General features: G+C 33.6%; 2 protein-coding genes and 1 pseudogene across 2 annotated transcripts; 1 reads left to right on the top strand and 2 right to left on the bottom strand.

Moving 5' to 3' along the window:
* Positions 1–6,827: 6,827 nt before the first annotated feature.
* LOC120158855 lies at positions 6,828–11,924 on the top strand (annotated as a pseudogene).
* A 1,242-nt stretch (positions 11,925–13,166) lies between these two features.
* LOC120158870 lies at positions 13,167–14,560 on the bottom strand. Its single transcript, XM_039169600.1, has 2 exons — positions 13,403–14,560; positions 13,167–13,322 (listed from the first exon to the last, which is right to left on the bottom strand). Exons 1-2 carry the CDS (start codon positions 14,558–14,560, stop codon positions 13,167–13,169), a joined length of 1,314 nt encoding a protein of 437 aa, XP_039025531.1.
* A 5,259-nt stretch (positions 14,561–19,819) lies between these two features.
* LOC120158854 (transcription factor MYB88-like) lies at positions 19,820–20,737 on the bottom strand. Its single transcript, XM_039169588.1, has 3 exons — positions 20,508–20,737; positions 20,245–20,390; positions 19,820–20,112 (listed from the first exon to the last, which is right to left on the bottom strand). Exons 1-3 carry the CDS (start codon positions 20,650–20,652, stop codon positions 20,026–20,028), a joined length of 378 nt encoding a protein of 125 aa, XP_039025519.1. The 5' UTR covers positions 20,653–20,737; the 3' UTR covers positions 19,820–20,025.
* Positions 20,738–24,869: the final 4,132 nt, after the last annotated feature.

The following is a 24,869-nucleotide window of genomic DNA, read 5'->3' as shown; positions in this document are numbered from 1 at the left end:
CTATTATATTACTTTCAACATTTCAATTGTAACTATTCAAATATTGTAAATATTTTTTCAAAATATTCCAACAATCTCTTCTCATTGTCAAAAATAGTACTAGATTTTAATAATCTTGAAAATCAGTTCTTAACGAATGAAAGTGTAACACTCTTATTCCGATTCAATGGAAACTAAATCATACCATATTAATTGATTGAAATATAGTTGAAATTAAATCAAAACTAAATCGAATAAACATATAATCATGTAAACGTAAATCATTAAATTAGGGACTAATCTATTAGCTGTGTAAAACAAGGCGATAAGGCGACATTCTGATGGAACATTTGTAAGCGGTTTGGTATGCCCATAATGCATAGAGTAATTTAATACTTCAATCCTTATGATCCGGTTTGACAATCTTTTCAAGAATTGCCTTGATTTCACAAATCGGTACTTCCGCTTGCCCATTTATTTGTGGATGGTATGCTGTAGAAATTCTTTAAGCTACTCTGAATTTCTTCATGAGTGCCTCGATGATCCATTTAATGAAGTATGTTCCTCGATCGCTTATTATCACCCGCAGTGTGCCAAACTTAGAAAAAATAAAAATTTTCAGAAAAATAACTGTTGTTCTGGCATCATTATTTCGGGTAGCTTTAGCTTCTACTCATTTAAAAACATAATCAACTGCAAGTATAATATATGTGTTTCCAAATGAAGAAATAAAGAGACCCATATAATCGGTTCCCCACACATCAAAAATTTTACAGATGTTAATCGAATTTTGAGGCATTTCGTTTCTTCAGCTTAAATTACCTGCACGTTGACACATTTCACAAGTTTTACAAAACAAGAAAGCGTCACAAAAAATAGTAGACCAAAAGAAACCATATTCTAAGATCTTATGAGCAGTTCGATTGGATCCAAAATTTCCACCACAAGAGTAGGAATGATAGAAATTTAGGATCAAATTTACCTCATATTCAGCGATACATCACCGAATTACCTGATCAGAGCAATGTTTCGAAAGGAAAGGATCATCCCAAATGTAAAATCAAGATTCTCTTTTTATTCGATTAATCTATACTCTCGATAAATCTAATGGTAATTTACCTATGGCCAAATAATTGACCATATCCGTGAACCAAGGAGTCACTTTTTGCGCCAACATCAAATTTTCTTCGGGAAATACTTCTTGAATTGGCAGATCTGATGCGGAGAGGGGAATGCGACTCAATTGATCAGCTACTAAATTCTTGAATCCCTTCTTATCTTTGATCTCTAAATTAAATTCCTGGAGAAGTAATATCCATTAGATAAGTCTCGGTTTTGCATCAGTTTTACTCATAAGATATCATAAAGTTGCATGATCAGAGAAAACAACAATCTTAGTACCCATCAAATATGATATAAATTTTTTTAAAGCAAATAATTATATTTCGGTCATAGAATAATTTTTATACGCTGAATCCAATGTTTGGAACGTATATTAAAAAACATACGACACTCTTCCAACTTTTTGATTAAGAATCACGCTAACACTTGTGTTCGATGTGTCACACATAAGTTCGAAAGGGTAGTCCCAATTTGGCAGTTGTAAGATAGGAGTCGAGATAAGTCTTTCCTTCAAAATATTGAACGGCTCCTTGAATTCCTCTTTAAAATCGAAAACTTGATCCTTTTGTAATAAATTGCATAACGACTGCACTATCTTTGAGAAGTTTTTGATGAACCTGCTATAAAATCTTGCATGACCAAGAAAGGAACATACTTCCCTTACCGTTGTGGGATAAGAGAGTGAGCATATAATATCGGTTTTTACTTTATTGACTGCAATTTCATCCGAAGAAATAATATAGCATACGATTAACCCCTTATCAACAATAAAATGACATTTTTTGTAATTTAAAATGAGGTTGAATTCTAGGCATCGTTTAAGCACGTTAGATGAATTAATAAGCACTCGTTGAAATAATTACCATATATGGTGAAATCATCCATGAAGACTTCGATACCTTTCTCAACATAATCTGAATAGATACTAAACATGCATCTCTGGAACATGACTGGTGCATTGCAAAGTCCGAAAGGCATCAATCGGTAAGCAAATGTGTTGAAGGGACATGTGAAAGTCGTCTTTTCCTGATCTTCTAGCGCCATTGGGATATGGAAGAAACCTGAAAATCCATCAAGACAATAGTAGTGAGTTTTGCTTGCTAATTTTTTTTATCGTTTGACCTATAAATGGAAAAGGAAATGATCTTTTTGAGTTAAAGAGTTCAACTTTCTGTAATCAATGCAGACCCTCAATCCATTTTCACTCATGTCAGAACTAACTCACATTATGAGTTCTTAATTATCATAACTCCAATTTTCTTTGGGACCACATGGATTGGACTTACCTAATTACTTTCAAAAATTGGTTAGATCATATCTGCATCAAGAAGCTTTTGTATTTCATTTTTCACTACTTCAATTATTGACGTTGTCCTTCTCGTGATGGTTTTGCTCCTTATTCGATTTTGATCTTGTGTATGCAAGTTGTGGCACTAAGACCTTTAATATCGACGATAGGCCACCCTATAGCTTCTTTATGCACGCACAGCACTATCACAGGGTCCTCTTATTATTCTTTCAAAAATTTGTTCGAGATGATTACTGGTAAAATTTTATTTTCTCCCAAAAGGCATACTTCAAATGATTCGATAATTGTTTCAAGTCAATTTGAGGAGCTTGGAAAATAGAAGGTAAAATTTTATAACTCAAAGAAATTAAACGAGATTCAGAATAAATTGTAATTTTTTTCTCAAACTCCTCGATTTCTTCGTTGAAATCCTCCAGTTCCCTGCATAAATCATCAACAAAATTGGATTCTATTAGTTCATCAACTGCAGGTTCAATAACATCAACAAAGTTTAAACTGGCAAAATTATTTGGATGTCACATTTCTTTGTACATGTCAAATTTTATGACATCATCGTCGAATTCCATCATAAGAATTGCACTTCTTACGTCAATTTTGTATGCGTCGTACTAAGGAATGGTCGCCTAAGAAGAATTTCAGAACAAGTATTTTTTCGATCGTTTTCCATGTCAATGATATAGAAATCCACCAGAAAGTCATTTACCTTTACTAAGACATTCTCCATGACTCATTCGGGATAGATCAACGAGCAGTTTGCCAACTATATCATCACTCTAGTATCTTTCAACGGCTCAGCAAAAAGTAAGTTTTATACATATAAAGGCATTATGTTTATAGATGCTCCCAAACCACACATTGCATGTTTTATGCCAATTTTACCAATTTTACACGGGATAACAAACATACATTGGTCCTTCAACTTTGGTGGAAGCCTTCGTAGAAAAAATGCGGAAACATATTCTCCCAAATTGAATTTGTCGTTCCCAATAAGCCTTCTTTTTGTTGTGCATAGTTCTTTAAGAAATCGGGCATACTTCGAAACCTTCTGAATTAGTTCAAGAAGTGGTATGTTGATCTTTAATTTCCGGAAAACATCCAAAAATTCCTTTTTTCAGCTTGTTTATCTATTTTTACTAGCTTGGAAAGGAAAAGTGGTGGAACGACATAGGGAGATGGTGCCGAATCAGATAGTGAGTCTTTTTTATTCTTTCTCTGGGATCTCGCGCCATCTTCATTTCTTCTCTAGGAATCTACGTCAACTGCTTCCTCTTTTCTCTGGGATTTCAGTTCTTTATCTTTCTTTTGGGATGCTACATCTAACTCTTCTGGAATTGGTTGTGTGACAACTGTTCCATTTAGTATGGTGATAACACTTATATTTTCTTGTGGGTTTATATCATTTTGAGAGAGAAGTCTACCTTGTGATTCTAAGTGCTCTATAGCCTGAGCCAATTGACTAGTATGCTTGTCTATTTCTTGTTGTGGAGGTAGTCTCAGTTGATAGGCTTGATTAGGCCCAGGATTTTGTGCGTAACTAAAGTTTGGGTGATATCTCTATACTAGATTATATGTGTTGTCGTGAGGGTTGAAAGACCTTTAGGGAGGTCCCAAAAAATTCCCCATAGCATTAACTTGTGCGTTAGCTTCTTCCTATAGCATTGGACAACAATCTGTCGGATGATCCAACATCGTGCATATCCCACATACTCTTGTTGATCTAATTTTACATGTGGCAAGGGCATTAACCACGTTAGTTAATTTTTCAATTTTTATTTTCAAGGAAAACGAAACTTACCTCGTGAACCCATCGGATGGGTTCACTTGTAGAGCCAAACTGTTGAGAGTTGATTGTCATCATCAAAATTAATTCTCTTGTTGTGTTTGGGGTCATATTTACGAGAGCTTCTCTACTAGCATCATAGATCATTTTCATTTCCATATGAAGCAACCTAGTATAGAAATACTGGAGAATCGTTTGCTCGGTTAATCCGTGCTACAGACAACTTGCACAAAGCTTCTTGAATAGCTCCTAGTAGTCGTCAAACGATTCCCCATCTTTTTGTTTAATTCACAGGATGTTTCTTCTCAATTTACTTGTCTTTGCTGAAGGGAAACCTGTAAAGAAAAATGCGATTTAAATCAGCCCATATGTTGATTGAATTCGGAGGTAAGTAGAATAACCATTTTTTCTAAACCATATAAAGAAAAAGGGAAAGCTCATAAATTAATTTGTTCCTCGGATACTCCCTAGGGTTTCATGCTTGAACAAACCATGTGAAATTTTGTGAGATGTTTGCGCGGATTCTCACTAGGAAGTTTGTGGAAAGCCGGAAGAAGATGAATAAGCCCCGTTTTTAGCTGAAACAAAGTTTCACCTTGAGGGAAGGCGATGTAGAGATATTGTTGAACCATAGGTGTCGCGCCCAACTCTGGATGGTGTAATTTCCTATCGGTCCGGGTTGTGTGCAATCGACGTTAGGTGCAACGCTAGATGTGGAAGTCGATTTGATGATTTATGGTTTTGGCATGAAATTCGTTGATTCCTCGAGTGTTGTGTCAATTGATTTTTTGGGACTTTTTTTTCCTGAACTCTTCTTTTCTCTCCAAGCGTTAGTTCGTGGATTCATCTAGCTCGTGCTTTGATTTCTGATTCAAATTCTTTTAATGTACATAGGTTCTGTCTGGTCATAAATTAAAAAAAAACTAATCATTAACTTTTGCCGAAGTCCCCGACAATGGCGCCAATTTGACACGCATCATTTATATGCCAAATAATTATCCTTAATTTCAAAAGAAATAAAAATAGTAATAGGGAGAGTAAGAGTCGATCCATAGAGACTAAGGAAATTGCTGATGTAGAAGGCTTTTGATTTTGGTTTTGGGCAAAAATATAAGAAAGAATGGGGGGATTTTGTTTGAAAGATTAAAAATAAAATAAAGTCTTTAATCTAAAGAAAATTAAAGAAAAATAAATTGAGATGAAAAATTATATGGTAAAATCAGCCTCAAGCTTTCACTTTGTCTCAAATTCCGTCAATCATGGAATAAGATCTTAGCTTTGTATTCATGTCTGTTACAGTCTACAGGGCCTAACTCGTGTAACTTGTTTTTCTCTCAAGTGAATTGATCATCCAAAATCAATCTTTGGATTTCAGTCCTTTTGTGGACTAATCGTGACAATCATTACTAGCGCCAACTCAATTAAAAGATTTGAAAAAATCATTTCGAATAGTGCACGTTGGATTAACTTCGAAGTGTATGAGGTGCTTTTCAATTCTCACGATCGAAATTGAGTCATCGCTTCAGCCTTTGACTATGAAAAATTTAGCTAAGCATGATATAAACCATACTTAGCATTTTAAAAATAAAGAAAACTAAATAAAAGACATTTTTTTTATAAAACTAAAGACAAGAAAAAAAACTAAATCAAATAATGAAAGATGATGTTTTTTGAGCTTACCTCGATGGGTATTTATACTCTTCTAAAACCCTAAAAATATAATAGAAATGACAATAGATAATTCTTGGATTTTTTTTGAATTAAAACCTAAAAACAAAAATAAATCATAATTTAAAATTCTAATTTACGACTAAGTCTCACATCTTCACGAAACTACTGATTGAACCTTCTAGAAGCTGCTAACTAGACAGTCATGCCCCAAGTCATGCCTATTAAGCTGACAATGATTCCAGAAAACAAAAAAAACCTACAAAAATGTGCCATTTCAGTATCGTTTCTGGAAACCGACATCCTACACAGAAAACAAGTTTAAATGCCCAAATCAACAACTAAAACCGACAAATCAAGGAGTGATTAACAATAAAATAATGATTATTTAAAGCACTAATCAATATGAGTTATACATTATCATGTTGACTTAATATGATAAAATCTGATCCTAAAACTATTTGAGCTGTATTTTATGGGTCGACTCTTCGTTTATACTATATCATCGAACCAATGCTTGAAATATTATGCCATCAAGATAGTGCTCAAAAGCGACAGCGGTGCTGATAAATATCATTAAAATATGATTTTATCATATCCTAATTAATGTGTTAATGTTCATCTCAGACGACCATCAAATTTTTACGAAAAAAGACGAATTTAAAACATATAAATAATTAGATGATCATTTTATAACTTTTAATAATCGAGATATTCAACTAACCAATGCTCTATAGTTGAAAGATTATTTTATAACTTCAATAGTCAAAGGACTAAAAAAACAATACCTTTGATTAGGGAGCATTTGTGTACTTTACCCTAAGAATAATCAATAAAGGTAGAAATTTATTTTAGTTATCGAATGCAAATGTAGGTTTTAAATTTGAAGTTACTAAATATTCAGATAATCTTTACTTGCCAACGTTCTTCTTTATTCAGCTATAAATAATATTGGCAGATTTTAATCAGAGAAAAAGAAAGAAAGAAGTGCTATCGAAAATGAAGATTTTCATCAAAACTCTCAAAGGCACTCACTTCGATATAGAAGTCAAACCCGAAGATGCGGTTGGCTTTTTTTTTAATTAATTTTTGTTTCTAAAAAGCTTCATGTTTATCCTAATTTTATTGTTCCTGCTAGTTTTTTTTTCTGCTTGTCCTTTTATGTTTTACCCCAATTTTCGAACATCAAATTGGGTTTATGTAGGACTATACAATTTACAATTCGTTGTTATCATTTGGATTATTACGCTCATGGTTGAATTAGCAGACGTGAAATTTAAATTGGCGATCGGCAATGATAATTTGTTCAATTTCCGTATTTGGTTGATTGAATGTGTTCATTTAGTTTGTTGGGAGGGTTTGCTACTTTGTCCCAGTGAATTGATACTCCTACATTTAGAATGGAAGTATTTTATCTTCTGGAAGAACTGATAATCATGTGTAATTTATCAATTTTCATGTTGCGAGAGGCATTGGAATTGTTGTAAATATTTTACTGAAGGAAGTGGGAATGTGCTAGTAGTGAATAATATTTTGTTTCTGGGTTATAGTGTTTCTTGATTCTTTGGTTTACTGGTATCCTTTAACAAGAATATATAAATTTCCATGTCAATGGTAGCTCCAGCATACAAGGTATATGGTTCAAGACTTCAAGTCTAAAATACAAAAATATTGAACCTAGAAATATGCTAATGTTTCATTTCTGAAATGGTCTTTTATTGGGACTGAATGTGATTGCAAGATTGAAGTATAGAAGTTGTTTTTAATAATTTTCTATACACAAGGTGCTATTGTTAGACAGAGCGAGAATAAAGTTCTGCATTATGAGGTTAGCCATAATCTACGGTTTTTTTGTTCAAAGGGTGTGGATATCCTATTATTTTGCTACCTTCTGTTTTGCAATTATAGTTATGTCTAGGGATGTCTTGGGATATAGTGCTTGGTGCAGCTGCCTTTTATTTCATCATTGTGGTGTTCAACGATTCTTCAAATAATATTTGTGAGTTTTGTATCAGGTAGGTGATGTTAAAAAGAAAATAGAAACTGTTCAAGGAGCAGAACTGTATCCTGCTGCACAACAAATGCTTATCCATAAGGGCAAAGTTCTTAAAGATGAAACGACACTGTCTGAGAATAGTGTTGCTGAAAATAGCTTTATTGTGATCATGTTGGCAAAGGTGAAATTAGTTATTTCCCCCATCCCCCTCTCTTTCAGTAACTCTTCCTAACCTTGATGGCCTGTTATGCTTGCTTACTTTTAATAAATGCCTAAACTGATACAGTTTTTCATGTAGCTGTTGGATTCAGAAGTTATCTTGGTTTTGGTTTAGGATGGAGTATGGTGTCATTAAATTTTTTTAAATCTGATTGTTCCCTCAACTTAGTTGCATGTTGCAAAATGTCAATTTGTTACTAAACAAGAAACAAAACTTCTTTCTTTGTTTTGGTCTTTAATCAACTTGCATCCTTTTTTATTTTAATTATTTTCAATTTGGTACTAATCCTACATTGTTTTCTCTTATTCTAGAATAAGGGTTCATCTGCTGATGGTGCAGCTGGTTCAACAGCTCCAACAACTAAAGTACGCTTATAATTTTGCCAGCTCTCTTGCTGCCTTTTCCATTATCTTTTCTGAATATTAATTACCTTTATGCATGATTGCTATTGTGCTGTGATTTTTTTTATCTATATCACTGAAAAGACATTTTCATTCGACATGACCTGAAAAAGGCTTTAGGATTTTTTCTCCTAGTGGAACATGTTTTGTTCAATGTTGTGATGACTGATGAGAAGGCAATTTGGATTGATGTAATTGTATATGTTTAAACCATTAAATGTTGTAGGTGGTGAATAGCAGTGCTTTAAGTTTTTCAGATACGGCACATGGTTGAGTTGTTTTGTGTCCAAATGCTTACTATCTAACTTGTACTATTGAGTCGTAAACAAATTGCAAAATGTTGGAATCTTAGTTTTTCTATTAATAACTTGGTCCTTCTTTTAACATTTTTGAGTTAGTTACCTAATCTCTTATCCGAGTTACTTGGTTCCCTCTTGTTTTCACTCTTGTTTCCCTTCAAACACCATATCAACAAATAGCCGATATCCTAGTCTCTCTTCATGGACTTCACTAGAACAGTTTAATTAGTTAATTTTCTTTTTGATCTATTTATGCCACAATCTGCGAATATGTTATAACTTAGCTATTCAGTCTAACAGAACCATTATGTTAATTTTGATATTCAACTTTCTTTTTAAGCATGAATAGAAATGTGTTCGTTCCCCCTAAAGTATGAAGTGATTTTTGGTTAGTCACTTCTGGATTGTGTGCTTATATGCAGGTTGTTAAGTAGTAGTTTTAGATGGAAATATTTCTCTCTTTTCTCATAGTCGATAAAATCTTATATTTTTAGACTCCCCAAGCAAGTGTACCACCAGTGGCTCCAGCACCAGCTTCTACCGCTCCACTTGCAACTTCAGCTATGTATGTCTATCTATTCTTCACTTCCTGTTAGGTTACAATGTCTCCATTGTGGATTATTTCTTATCAACTCTCTTTCAGGGCTACACCTGCACCTGTAGCTGAATTTAGTCCAGTTGCTTCGACTCCTATAGAGTGCGTAACATATTCTCTTATAATAACTTCATGTTTTTGAAGGATTGGAAGCATGCTTTTGATTTTATCTGTCTTCAATTGCTTTAAATAGGAAAGTTCCATATGTTTTGTTTTTTAATATCTTGAATAATGTCTTTTGAAACAGGTTGGAATCTGATGTTTATGGACAAGCGGCATCAAATCTGGTAGCAGGAAGTAACTCAGAAGGAGCAGTCCAACAGATTCTTGATATGGGTGGAGGGACCTGGGATAGGGATACTGTTGTCCATGCTCTTCGTGCTGCTTTTAATAACCCAGAGAGAGCTGTGGAATATTTGTATTCTGTAAGTAATTCCTTTGTGCTTGACTTGAAATTGTAATATGCCTGCGTTTTTGATGAGTACCTCGAGTTGCCAACTTATTCGTTGGGTTATTGAAATTTTGTCATTTCCATTGCAATTGCCTTATTGTTCCCCTTAATCTAGATGGTACTACTCTCATAGGTGTGAGATCTTGTGAGGATTCTGGCAACGAAGATAATGCCATTTTGTCTTTTATAATTAGATTATTTCTACTTGCACCTTGGTTATTTCCCTTCTCGCAAAATGTGCTTCCTTTGTTTCATTTTGCTGGTCCTTTTTATTTGGTGGTTCTTGCAGTTTTTGGAGTAGAAGTCTGCCATGTTTGTTTGTTTTCAAATTTAATAAAAAAATCATATGCCTTATTCCAAGACTAGTGATACTCATTTTGTTCCCCCCCCCCCCCCCCCAACCAAAAAAAAAATGAAAGTTCTAATTTATTTAATTTGCCATTTCTTATCCCGGGTCTTTATACGACTTAAAATATACTCCTTTTCATTTATTAAAACAAGCATTCATTTTATTCGCTACTGTTGAGTTGCTTGTTTTTATTTCACTATGAAATTTTATTGTACATTTTAGGGTATAGCCGAGCAACCTGAAGCTCCAGCTGTGGCTCGTGCTCCTGTAGCTGGGCAAACAGCTAACCCAGCATCACAATCTCAACAGCTGCCTCAACCGGCAGCTGTTCCTACAAGTGGACCCAATGCAAATCCTCTAGACCTCTTTCCCCAGGTACAGTGCAGTATATATTTGATAAATTAGATGACGGAAAACTTAACTTTTGACCTGATGGTCTGTTATTGATACAGGGCCTTCCCAACATTGGTGCAGCTGGTGCTGGGGCTGGCACTCTTGATTTATTGCGCAACAGTCAACAGGTCTCCCTCTCTCTCTTTCTCATCAAATGGATGTGTATGGGCCTTTTCGGTGTTTACTTATGCAACTTTTTACCTCAAACTACACTCATTTTGCTCCTCTCTTTTTCAGTTTCAAGCTTTGCGAGCAATGGTGCAAGCTAAACCCACAATTATTGCAGGTTATTCTCTGACCCCTTGGTTGTTCTGGTCATCTGTGTTTTTCCTTTTCCTGTCTTTTCTGAAGGTTTTTGTTTATTTATTATTGCAGCCTATGCTTCAAGAGTTGGGGAAACAGAATCCTCATCTAGTGAGACTTATTCAAGAGCATCAGGCTGATTTTATTCGCCTGATTAACGAGTCTGCTGAAGGTGGAGAGGGGTGAGTTTGTCATTTTTAGTTGCTAAATTGAGCCTAGTTGTGCACGTCTTTGAATGCATATTTGCTATTTTCTGTCGTAGGAACGTATTGGGGCAATTAGCCGAGGAAATGCCACAAGCTGTTCAAGTCACACCTGAGGAACGTGATGCCATAGAACGGGTAAATTATCTTCTGTTTAAAGCTGACTCGAATGTTTGCATTATTCCCTGTAAATTATCATGTCCAACTCAATTTGACCCAAACCTAAAATAATTTAAACCCTGACAACTTGAGCCCAAAATGATCTTGAAGAGAGTAGAACTCAAAATGATCCGAACTTGTAATGACTCAGTTTGAGAAACATGAACAACTTAAACCCAAAACAACCTGAACCCGTAACTGTTCTACCTGAAATGACTTAAACCTAAAATGACATGAATCTAAAATTGACCTGGCCGGAAAATTTTACCCGATTCAGATTATCTCGACTCAAAACCAACTGAACCCACCCAATTGATAGGGTCTAGCCCTGATCATTGTAATGAGATTAGTTCAGATATATGAACATGCTATAGATACTTCTTATAGGTAGTAGTTTTGGATGAATGGTTAAAAATATAGGTGTCTGGTTCAATAATTGTTCGTCACCTAGTTCTTGGTTTGAATCTTGTTTTATAACCTCAGCTTGGTTGACTATGATATATAGCTAGAATCAATGGGGTTTGATAGAGCAACAGTGCTTCAAGTGTTTTTTGCCTGCAACAAGGATGAGGAACTGGTAGCCACCTTTTAGATCATATGCATGATTTTGAGGATTGATTTGGTAAAGAAAATGGTTAGTGAAAGCTCATTCCTTTTCCTTTTTCATTTTTGTTGTCTTTGGTTATTTCTGTTCCTCTCCCTCTCCCTCTCCCCCCCCCCCACAAATTTGAGCAAAGTGATGTCAAGTGTTTTGGTGTTGACACAAGGTATAATGCCCATTTTAAGGACCATAATATCGTTATATACAATACAACTGCTCTTCCTAAGTTTCGTGCATTGCTTTAATGTGTTAAATTTCCAGTTATCCTTTTCTGTGTAAGTGGAAAGTAATAGGAAGATATTTGGTTTGGTTTACTTTTGGGTCAAAATTACTGGTAATTTTGTTGTGTGGCGGCATAATCTAAGGTTAATTTGCGATTTGCTATGAGTTTTAACCTAAGATGTTATCATGTCTAAACTCTAACCTTAAAGGTTATACAACTTATAATAATTTCAGTTACAATCAAGAATGTTATATTGAGACGGGTTTTAACTCAAAGCGTTATATGTTTATTTCAAAAAGTTACACAATTGATAATAATATCAGTTATAATCTATAACCGAGAATGTCGCGACGATAACATTCTAGGTTGCCATCAGAATAATTATATAACTTATATAAATCGTTATAAAAGGTGTAATATTTTTTATTCTAATATAAAGTGTTATTCACTTTGTTCTAAAAGTTGTGTTCTTAATAAAAATTTTGGTTATAATCAATTTTGGCTTTTTGTAGTCTTACATTAATCCGATTGTATTTTAGATGACAAAGTTGGATGGGTGAGGTAAACAATACCATCCTCTACGATATACTGTTATCATGTTACTACATATGCAACCTTTCGAGTAAAATGAATATTGAACCTAAAAAATATAGAGTTAGGGTTTCAAGTTTCATTTTTTTTTGGATCGGTATGAATTATAGGTTAACCATTTTTTTTGGGATTGTCTAAGGAAAGACATACTAATGTAAGTTTAAAAAATGACAATCAGAAATTTGAAAAAAACTAGTTTAGCTCGACTGGAAATATTGACTTATATGTAATATATTCAGTTGTAACTATTTTAAAATAAAGTCAAAATTGGTTTATCTCGAGCTTCCAGAATCATCTTGTAACAGAACCAAAAAAATGGCTTAGAATCATATTGTAATATAATCATATTTAACTAATTTTATTCATTTTACCTTGTTAAAGCGCTCAGGCAAATTGTTGAGTAGCATGTCTGATTTACTCCTTGGGGAGAAATGAGATTTGGACCATTGGGCAGGGTCTTTTGCATTCAACCAATCAAAAGCTGGATTTGATAATGCTTTCAGTTCATCCATTGCATCTTCAAATTATTTTTTATAGGTAGCTCTAGCTGTCTTCCACTGTGCATCCTTTAAGTTCTTTCCTTTAAATTGAGCATTATTCTTAAAGTTGGAGTACAAGTGTGTCACACAAATCCTATGCTCAGCATTAGGTAAAACATGCACCATTGTCTCAACCAGTCCCTAAAAAACAATAAGCAAAGTATTAGAAAAATTGTTCATAATAGAAATGAATAATTAATTAAAGGGTAAATCAAAATTACCTTTTTCTTGTTTGACATAAATGTGATATTATGGGAGGTTTCAATCTCCAAATCAGTTGTCAACAGTAAAAGAAACCAAGTCCAAGATGATTCATTTTCACTCTCAACAACAACAAAAGTAATTGGATAAATGCTGTCATTACCATCAATACCAGCAGCAGCCAAAAGAGTACCTCCATAATTACCCTTAAGATGACAACCATCAATGCTAATTATATGTCTACAACCTTTGAAACCTTCTTTGCATGCTTGTAAACATATGTACATTCTTTCAAACATCCTATTATCCAATTTTAGAATGGTTGTGCTTCCAGGATTAGAAGATCTAATTTTTCCAAGATAATCATATATCTTTGAGTATTGACCCTTGTGACTCCCAAGGACCATATCAAGAGCTAAGTGCTTAACTCTCAAGCATTTACTCAATGACACTTTATACACATGATCTTCTAATACATCCTGTCTTAAAGCTGTAATTGGGTACTGAGGATTAGCCTTAAATTTTTCAAGATATATTTTAGCCATCCACTTATAGGTTGCATTTTTATTTTTAAAACCCATCAAATAATTATGATCTCCTACATAAGACTTAATCTGCTGTGAGGTGTTTGTTTCATCTTTTCGATCAACCCTTGATGCCCAAATATACCACGGACACCCTTCCTTGCAAACAGCATGCACCCTAACACTGTCAGTTCTTTTGAATATGATATCAACCTTATTCTTAATCCCATATTGCCTGACAGCCTCTTTGAACTTCAACTTATCACCAAAATTCATTCCAACTTTAAACTGTGGGTTTTCCATATCAGTTTCATCATTAAACTTAGGACATCTATGTTTTCCTCGACCATCAGTGTCAGACTCAGAAAATGATTCATTTTCAGTATGCAATGACTCTACTCCATCAGTTTCATTTTCATCATTCAAAGATGCATCAATATTTCCCTCATCTCTATTATTTAACCCATTAAAATCTCTTTTAAAATCTACTCCCACATGTACCTCATGTACAAATCCATCTTCCTCACTCACTTCATTTTCACTGTATTCAAAACTACTTACAGAAGAATCAGTGCCATCAACAACATATTCCATATCTTCTTCAGAGTTTAACTCAAACATGAATGTTTCATAAGTTTCATGAGTTTCATGCATTTCAGTTATAACATTTTCATGAGTTTCAGTTGCATTCTGATATATGGTTTCAGTGGTTTAATTCGAAAAGTTTGCTTTATTTTCTTCTAAGTACAAATGAAAGTGTCTATTCCTGGGCATATCTTCTAACATGATAATGATATCACAATATGTTCTTAATGGATTAACATTAAATTTAGGTCTATATTGTTTCCAAAACAAATGTCACAAACCAGAATAACCTAACTCTTCCACAATATCATACATTTCAAGCATTGACATACTGTCCACATGACACATATCAATAAAACTTAACTCCTTTCCAGTGTATTTAAAACTAGATGAATTTACCATAAAGCCACCATGGTGCATAACAATTGTGATATATTTAGATTCTCTACCTGTCAAAACTCATTAAAAAAATCTGTTAATATTAAAAATTTACTTTACAATACTGGTGGTCCCCTTACCATACTTTTAGAACACTGATAGCAAATATATAAAACCAGTAGATGAGCCATCATTAACTTGTAAAAAAACAAAATTTAGGACCACCATTGATGACAACTTTAGAACAATTAATCATACAAACAGCAAATTTGATGCAACAACCACTGACCATAAAAAGGTTTAAAAATAATCAACATCCAACAATATACATTTATATGGATAAATTATTCATTCAATGCATTCATATGCACCAACATTATAGTCATTTGGGAAAGAAACAACAATCATATTTAAATCGTATAAAACGCTTAAAACCCAACAAAAAAACTCCATAATTATCATATTTTATCACAAACCTATAAAAAAACTAAGAAATAAAACCCTATTTAAGTTACATAATTAACGAAGAAAACAACAAATACTTAGAGATAGAGTGTTTTCATAAAAAACCCTAAAAGTATTTCGAAAAAATCTTAAAAAAACATTCTGACCTGACCTGCTTAACCTTGCTCCTCTTGCTTCTCATAACCTACGTGTGAAACACTCACACACTAAGTCATTAACTTAGTGAGACATAAAACATATAATGGAAACTTTAACTACTTACAATGCATGTATATTTCATACAATAATATCATATAAAACCATATAACATTTCATATATCAAAATGCTTACATGCACATATACCATCATTATCATCACCAACATTATTATCATTAGTCCCTTTAATCATATAATATTGTACTTAACATCCGTAAACATCATATAATACATTTCAAAAAACAAAACACATAACATCACATACATTTTATTTATATTATCTCTTTTTAATAGTCCATGGTACACTTATGAGAACTAAAGATATGTGAGTGCATTGAGGTTGTGCACAAATGTTGTCACCACAGCTCGTATAAATTGCACTGAAGTGCCGCGTAGAAAATGCACCGAAGTATCACATAGAATGTCCCGAAAGACCATATAGATGTCTCGAAGGACTGCGTAGAACCCTCGACTCTTGGCATGCCAATTATACCCCCAACTCTCATATCACATACTATGGGCTTTACCATTTATATTATTTATTATATCTTATTTCATATAGACCAATAATCACGTAGGTTATATCGCATAGCTTATACCTTATGTTCATGTAATCTCGTAGATCATGTCACATAGTTTATACTTTGTTCTCATATGTTCACATAGATCACATAGCACATATAATAACATATAACACATAACATAACATATAACATATAGCTTATGTATAACAGTGCATATAATATATAAACTTATGCATTTACTCATGTATACATTTTCATATAGTCTCGTAGATTAATGACATATAACTTATCTAATAGTTTCACATAATTACTTATATTATATCACATCACTTATATACTAGTTCCATATATTCATTTAGTTCAGTTTCACATAACTTGTCACATAGACATGTATTCACATATATCATATTCACATAAATTATATCACATGGACATGTACTCACATAGCTCATAGTCATATAAGATAACATGCAATACATAGCGTATGAATAACAATGCATATAACATATAAACATATATTCATGTACACATAGAAACTATATAAACAATATGCTTGTATTCATAGAATCATGCAATCAAAACATTGGAAATAGACTCATCGCAAATCTTATTTCCATAAAACACCATATACAATATAATATGCACTCACCTTAGCCTCATTGAGTACAAGCTAAACACTTAGCATCTTAGATCGATCTCACAACTTTGAATCATCCGAGTCTTTCTTTCGACCAATATCTACACCAATATATGATCTAAATAAATATCGAAATTCATAAAACTATAAATCAATCACCAATAACTTTAGCTAAACAAAACACTTAATTCACTATTTCACTTTTAATAGTATCGATACCCAAGGTACAGTACCGATACTTCTACACTGTGGTATCGATACTATACTTCAGTATCGATACCCAAACTCAATATCACCTATTTTTACTCTGAAGTATCGGTATTGTTCATCCAGTACCGATACCCCTTGCCCAGTATTTACTTATTTTATCCCGAAAATCAATCAAAATCTAAATTTCCCATTTTACTCTTCATTAAAGCCTTTGAACTCAACTACACTTATTCAAATCAACTTATCTCACTTTAACTTATCTTAACATCCAATATTTAACTAGAACACTTAAACTCAAAAATCATACCAAATATTCAACCTGTCTTAAATCCATATCTAGTAATTTAGATTTTTTAATCCAACTTATGACAAGTCAAATTTCACTCCAAAATTTATTTATAACTTATTCCTCAAAATTCACTTTAAAACTCCTTATATTCAATCTCTCGTAATTTATAAATCCTTTAGTTTCTACTTCTCTTTTAACTTCCTTAAGCTTTCTTAACACTCCAAGAATCAAAACCAACTTTAAAATGAAAGGAATAATCAATTTGAGACCAACTTACCTTACTCATGGAGTCACGAGAAGAGAAAAAGAAGATAGTTGAACCCAAAAGTCTCTAGATTTTACTCTCTTTTCCTCCTCATTCTCCATGTGTATATATTACCTTTACTAAAGATTTTTTTAATTATATTCTTATCAAATGACCATTATACCCTTTCCATTTCTGAATTTTTCTATTAAATCCAACACCAAGATACTCCAATTAAGTCCCTACAATTTTCAATTTTCCAAAATTGATCACAAAGTTTCAAAAACTTACGTTTTAGTCACTAGCCCGATTTTTGGGATGTTACATCCACCGATCCTCTATTTAACTTATTAGCAACCATTGCTGAATCAATCTCGAAAATGATTCGATTCCAATAATTCTCTTTAGCAAATAAAAATCATTTGAATTTTTAACTTATCAATAACTTACCAATAACTTGTTTTTTAATCGACTTTTTGTACACCCTTAGATATAAGCTGTAATTGGATGGTAAATATAAACTTATTTCTTTGATTATACCCATTACCAAAGCCAAGTGGGACAGGATATCATTTGATTAGCCCACTATAACTATGCAATCTTCACATTATTTCTACAGTGCGCTTTCTGGTGATATTTTGGCTTATTAACACAGTTTTGAAAACTCGCCTGCGAAGAATGGTTTGGTTTGTTTCCATGTTTTGGTCACACAGAAATGATGTTCTTATGCTTTCTCTGTAAGTATGTTTCGCCTTACACTTTACATTCTCATTTTCTCCTCTTCCAAACAAATACACAAATCAGTTAAATCCTCAGCTTTGCCAAAGATCCGTACAAGTTTAGCTTAGTTTGTAATTCCATTGCTATCTGCTGCATCATGTTTTCAGCTGTGTAATCAACCTTCAACTCTACTTTATATTTGGATATTGTTGACCGCAGAGACGGAATTAAGAATTTATTATATTGGAGTTAAAATATTTTTTATTTTTTATAAATACAATTTTTTTTAATTAAGGGAACCTGTTAAATTTTTTTATTTATTTTTTAAATATATATATTTAATATTAATTAATAATTAAAAAAATAATTGGCAATACTAAACTCCTCTTATCCCCACGAAGTTCCGCCACTAGTTGATACTATAAAGATGATTGAGTTAACTAAAGGTTCTAGTTTAAATGGAGAATCGTAGCCGATGTTTCAAACATCGTCGGTTGATAATCTTGTCGAGGAAGGTCTTAAAGAAGGATAGTGACCTTTTCTTGTTTTCCATAGAGCCCCTTCTTTCAAATCATTCTATGTGACTTAAATATTATTCTTTATGTTGGATTAAAATTTATAATCACGGGTACATATTTTTTATGTATATTAGTATCATAAAAGACATACAAAATTAAGTGATCAATTATGTTATACAAGTCATAAGACATTATAAATGTCATGAAAATAAATGTGTAGATATTATTAGAGTTATATTTATAATTTGATAATGGACAAAATTATAAATACGTACAATAATTAATTCTGAAATCAACTATATAAAATGTTATGTCCCCATGAAATAGGTCAACTTATATTATTTATCTCATCAGAGAGTTTATACTCTAAATAATCTCCATTAATAGATTCAATTACGTTTCCAAAAATATAATTATTGATAATTTGGCATGATTTGATGAATTGTTAATTCAATGTGTCCTAGTGTCAGAATTAAGTTCATAATGCTTATTTATAGGTCAGCCAAGTTAATTTAACGTGATCAACTGTTAATCGATTCTAGCCGATCATGTTTGATTTGTTAAAGGATTGTGGTTTTCTGAGGAGTATGACTCCAAGTCCACCATGTTTCATGTCCGGAAATATTCCTTCACAGTGACTTCTTTGTGGAAGAGTTATTTAGAAATCTTGACGTGCGAAGTAGAAGGTATTGGAAAGAGGTATAAAAGATTTCATGATGCATGAATTTAAACAGGAGAGAGAGAGTCAATAGCATAATTCACACCAATGACAACACATTTTTACTCCAATCATATTGAGTTCCATTACATTAGAAATCAAAATAGGAAACCACTAAAATAAAAGACTTATTCTATACCCTCTGGCTCAACATACCCAAGAACATCAAGGGGGTTATCCTCATTTTTTTGTTTTTTTGCCTCTTTTACTTCTGTTCTTTATCATATGTAGGCAACTCGCCGATGTATTAATTACACTCCTAAGGATTTTATGTAGTAGGTTCTGTACCCGAAACCACTCGGATGTGATGAAAAGCAAAAGAATTGACACACACTAACAAGCACACAATAGTTTTAATGCGAGTATTAAGGTAGTACTCTCTAGGACATCTTATTCGATGCGTCTGAGAAGCTAGAATGCTCCAACATTCTAAGCGACCTAGGCATGCAGATCATTTAAGGCCTTGTAAAATTCTAGGCCAAGGAGGCTGCAATGCTTGGACAGAGAAAAGAGATGAAAACTCAACATGAGCCATGTTGTTCAAGGGAATAAATGATGAGATATGTGGACTATAGACCGATATGATTTTGGTATAAGAGAAGATCAGATGTTTGTTATAGATTATGGATGAGGGCTCATTTGCAAGGCGGTGGTTGTGAAAGATTAGTTGGTGCAGTAGGCGGAGACTCCATTCCGAGTGTCTTAAGTGGGAAGTTCCTTTCCTGAAACAGAAACAAAAATTTGGTGGTCAGTATATACTGTAGTTTGAGATAACTCTTGCATATATGCAGGTACTGTAGTTTGAGATAACTCATTACTCTTGCATAACATGTGTTAACCGTTAGTCAACTTACACTTTCGGGAAATTTTGGGCTGGGAATTCCTGTTGCTAGGAATCTGAAAAGTGGTGTAACTTGAGCCGGGGAACTGAACTCTGCTCTTGATGAGGTGGAAACAACTATAATGTTTGTTTGGTCATTAGAGGATGAGAATGTCTCAACTGTTGAAACATAAACAGATTTCGCTTTAAATATCATTTCATCTTATTTAACCACTGTATAGTGATAAACAAGTGATTGATTCCTAAGCCTTGAAACCAGATATAGAATTTCATTACCATGATCTGTGTTTGCACTGGAAAGAGCCCTTTTTTCCTCAGTCCTATGATCCTGCTTGGCAATATGATTCGACGACATATCCAGGTGTAGTGCATCTATTTTAGATCGAGTCTTTTCTCCACTTTCCACCGCCAGGTGAGGCATCAGTGTTGATGCTGTGCTATATTCAGAGCTGGATGAAGACACCTCATAGAGATCAGGTTGCTTACAACATATCAATCATCAATTCGTGTTACGTAGCAAGTCTTACTAAATCCGGACTAAAAGACAACTGATTTAAGACGGTTGGTGTCCCTCGTTACTACTTCTTAAATCCTCTAGCAAGTCTTTGAAATCTTCAAATTGAAAATCAATATCAGAGATTGTATATCTCAAGGTGTCATTTTGTTTACTCTGATTCAAAAATTCTTGGAATTCCTGAATATTACATTTATCAGAATGAAGGTTAGGGACATACAATGCATGCATGTATTGGACTATATAAGCCCCACAATATTTAAGATTTGGCAGTTCTCCTATTAGGAGGCTACATGTTGATAATATTGGATGCCGAATTGTCACCTTCCAAGCATTTTCCAAACTATGTTCTGTATTGTCTGTATTAAATTGCAATGCAAGTGAACTGAGTAGCTCTGCTTGCTGCATCAAAGTAGTTATCTTAGGATCATCCTTTTTGAGAAATGTTCCTTGAGTTCTATGATTCTGAGCTGCGACCAACGAAAAAGGAGAAAAAGAATGTGTAAGTGTTATATTATGAAAACAGTTATAGGAGAATACAAAATAATAGAAGACATAATACACAAGTTGAGCTACCAAAAAATGACTAACTGTTGTAAAAACCCTCTTTTGCAGGTCTGACAAGAGTAAGAGCACGAGAAATGCGAGTTTTGGTGCCAAGAATTCGTAGCACCAGGGGACTTACCATCATTAGAGACCTCCTTGACCTTGTTGACTCGAGAGATATTTTGATTATCTTAGCTTCTGATCGATTACTGCTCCGGATATTGATACATGCACCACATGCCCTAAAGCTAAGGATGATGAATTTACTATACCACTTGGCCCTATCACACGAGGCCAGACCAAACTTCTTAAAGACAAGCTTCAAATCGCAGTTCAAGCATTCATCCGTAAGGGTCTAATAGCATCATATTTACAACAACTTTTTGAAGGGGATCCAGTTGTTATCTGGTCGACATGTCTTCTGGAGATACAACCGTCTGTCTTTTAGCTTTCCAACGGTTCTTGAATCGTATCAATCTGATATCGGGAACTCAAGATACGTTCATTTAAGTGAAGACAATGCATGCAGAAACTCCTATACGAGATTAATACATGATTTTGTAAATATTACGAATTTTTAATATTTATATTGATATATAATTTAATATAGGATGATGCACTATCTTTTAGGATTAGATTTATTATTTCATTAAGAATTAAGGTTGAGTTAAAACATTATTTTTAGTTATTATTTTATTAGGAATTAGATTTAAGACATGTTTCGTTTGTTATTATTTTATTCATCAATTATTTATGACATTTAGAACTCACCCCCTATATAAAGGAGGTTTCATTCAACTTTGTTAATCAGATTTATATGATTAATAATACAACGAGAGTTTGTTTTTGCAAGTGCTAATTGCCTTGTGCCTTCAAAGCTTCTTCTTCTAAAGTTCTTTCAAGTTCTTGTTAGGGAGATTAATCTTCACACTCCAATTTTTCTTTTCATTGCGACTAGGAGGGTTGGTTAGAGCAATATTATCATGTTTGCCTTTTCATTGCGACTAGGAGGGCACGATAGGGCATCATCCATCTATTTTCCACAAATCCATCCTTACCATCATCACCTTTGCCATCCAACTTCACAATGGAGATCTTTTGATTTATTCATTATCATACTTTATTTTTAAGGTCTTTATCTTTCGTTTATATTATTCTAATATTATTTTTACCTTGTTTCCAGCACCTAAAAGAAACCCTAAATAACCCTACTTGCTACTGCCACCTTCCCCTATTCATTCCCCATTGTTCTTCATTGAGTCTAGAGCTTTCTAGGTTTGATTCTTCAACAAGAGCAACGTTCATTAATCCGCCATCGTTTTCCTATAAATTTGTATCAGATTTGGGTCGATTCTTCGAAAGAAGCAAGCAATCTTGCTTGTTCTTGCACACAAAACCGTCAAGGTATCCCAACAGAGCTAGTTCGCAAAAAATTCATCGTTTCAGGTTCTTTTTATTTAATTTTAATATAGATTCAAATCCTTCTTGTTAGTTTGTTGTTTTTGAAAAAAAAACAAAAAAGAAAAAAATCACAAAATTTCAAAAAATTGCAAACGAATGAATTTAGGGATGATTTTCTTCAGATCTCATATTCATTATAAGAGTAATCTTCAGTCCAAAATTCACCCCAATTAGAGTTCATTAGAGCCTTCAAATACATCGTTGAAGTTTCATTGGCAGATTCAGTCTAGAATCTTGTCGAATTTCTTGAAAATTTTACAGGAGGAATTTCGTGGTGAAAATTTCCAGATTGAAACTACAAATATTTCAAACCATTAAAAATCATAATTTTTGGAGATCAATAACAACTTCGAACAAAGCGATCATGAAAAATAGACTGTTTGAGGACTCACCGTTCAACAGAGTCTACTGGATACTACTGAAGGTATTTGGTTCTGAAAATTTATAGGTGATTTCTACACACATCGAAAGACATTCAAGAATTTTCCAAAATTTTTAGACACTGGTAACCCCCTCAAAAACGTTTCTCAAGTTGACCCAACATTTTCTAGGTTTCTGGTTTTTTTTGCCTTTGACTCTTAGTGGTTTAGGTTATTTTGTTTTCCTTTTTATTGTTCTTTTACATTATCTAACACATTATCTTTCTTGTGTTAGTAGGACTAAAGATTTTTCATACTTCTTCATTCGTTGCATTCTTATTCTCTTGGAGTCTAACTCTTGTTTGGCCTCTTAGAGCTTTTAGGTTTTCTTATCGCCTTTGCTAGTAATCAAACTCCGATATGAACTGTGGAAGACTACTTTGGTAAAGTGAGTTTTAAATAGTACAAGATCAGTTTACATGCCTCTCGCTGTGTTACTTTCTTGGAGTGACTTGTGAGGTTTCTTGCTTTGTTGAATTTTCTTTCTTTTATTTTTTATTCTACATTAAAATTTTCTTTTGAGTGTTATGATTGTAGGATGGGCGACAATAACAACGAGACACTTACAGCTATCTTAGTCGCACTTGAACGACTCACAATTCAATTTGATCAACTTAACAATGTCGTGAGAGAACGACAAGAACTACAACTAGATTTACCAAATCTTAATCCAAGACCAAACAATGCTGAACTTTTGGGCCCCAGGCGAGCACAACCACGTTTCCAATCACCCGAACTCTTTACAAAACCAAAGTTCACGATCCCGTCTTTAAAAGGAGACTACGATTCGGACAAGTACAACGATTAAGAAGGAAAAGTTGATCTCATGTTCCCATATCATGACTGCCCTCAAACTGAACAAGTTCCCCTCATCACATTGGAATTCGATGAAATGGAGGGGGAAATAATCTTTCTTCGTCACCTTGTTTAGTTTTCTATATTCCATACAAATCCTCCACCCCGTGATGGTTCTCGTTGTTAAAAGCTCATCATTCTCGTTCTTTACCACGGTCACGCCACCCTTCTTCAGCACATATTGAATCGGGCTGACCCAAGAGCTATCAGATATGAGATAGATCACCCCATTATCTAGCTATTTGATGATTTCCTTCATCACCACTTTCTTTATTATCGGGTTAAGTCTCTTTTGGGGTTCTATTAAATGGTCGTGGCAATCATCTAACTGGATCTTATGCATGCATATTATAGGGTTGATTTCCTTCAAGTTTGTCATAGTCCACCCGAGAGCTTTTTTATGATGTGACAAAACATTCAACAAACTACCCTCTTGCTCGGGGGTTAGACTAGTAGAAATTATAACTGGAAAAGTATCATCACTACATCAGTAAGCATATTTCAAATTTGATGGCAAAGGTTTAAGTTCCAAGGTAGGTGCATGCTGAAGTGAAGGTTTTGGAGGAATAAATTCATTGAAATCAAGGGGTTCGAATCTCATACATGGTATAGCTTGAAGTAAGCTAGACTGTTCCACATCCAATGAATAATCCTTGGACTCTGCATTTTCTCTTTCTTCAATATGTCTGTCATTTACCTTAATTGAAAAAATTTTGCCTAGGCAAATATTTTTGTATGCCTCATTATGAGAAAATTCGTCTGGGCCAAAATTATTGTATCCCTCTGGCTGTAAAATATCACAGTGGCAAATTTTTTTACATTCCTTCATCTGAAAAAGATTAT

This window comes from Hibiscus syriacus, unplaced genomic scaffold, assembly GCF_006381635.1.
Source record: "Hibiscus syriacus cultivar Baekdansim isolate YM2019G1 unplaced genomic scaffold, ASM638163v2 tig00111331_pilon, whole genome shotgun sequence".
NCBI classification, from domain to species: domain Eukaryota; kingdom Viridiplantae; phylum Streptophyta; class Magnoliopsida; order Malvales; family Malvaceae; genus Hibiscus; species Hibiscus syriacus.
This window is presented reverse-complemented; position numbering and strand designations above follow the sequence as displayed.

Bases quoted from the DNA above. Each gene is read 5' to 3' on its own strand.
- LOC120158870 (XM_039169600.1), bottom strand. From the start codon at position 14,560: ATGCATGAAACTCATGAAACTTATGAAACATTCATGTTTGAGTTAAAC. The intron at 13,323-13,402 runs GTAATTTTGATT...ATTGTTTTTTAG, and splicing joins TTATGTCAAACAAGAAAAAG to GGACTGGTTGAGACAATGGT.
- LOC120158854 (XM_039169588.1), bottom strand. From the start codon at position 20,652: ATGCCTCACCTGGCGGTGGAAAGTGGAGAAAAGACTCGATCTAAAATA. The intron at 20,391-20,507 runs GTAATGAAATTC...ATGTTTCAACAG, and splicing joins CAGTGCAAACACAGATCATG to TTGAGACATTCTCATCCTCT. The intron at 20,113-20,244 runs GTAAGTTGACTA...TTTCTGTTTCAG, and splicing joins GCCCAAAATTTCCCGAAAGT to GAAAGGAACTTCCCACTTAA.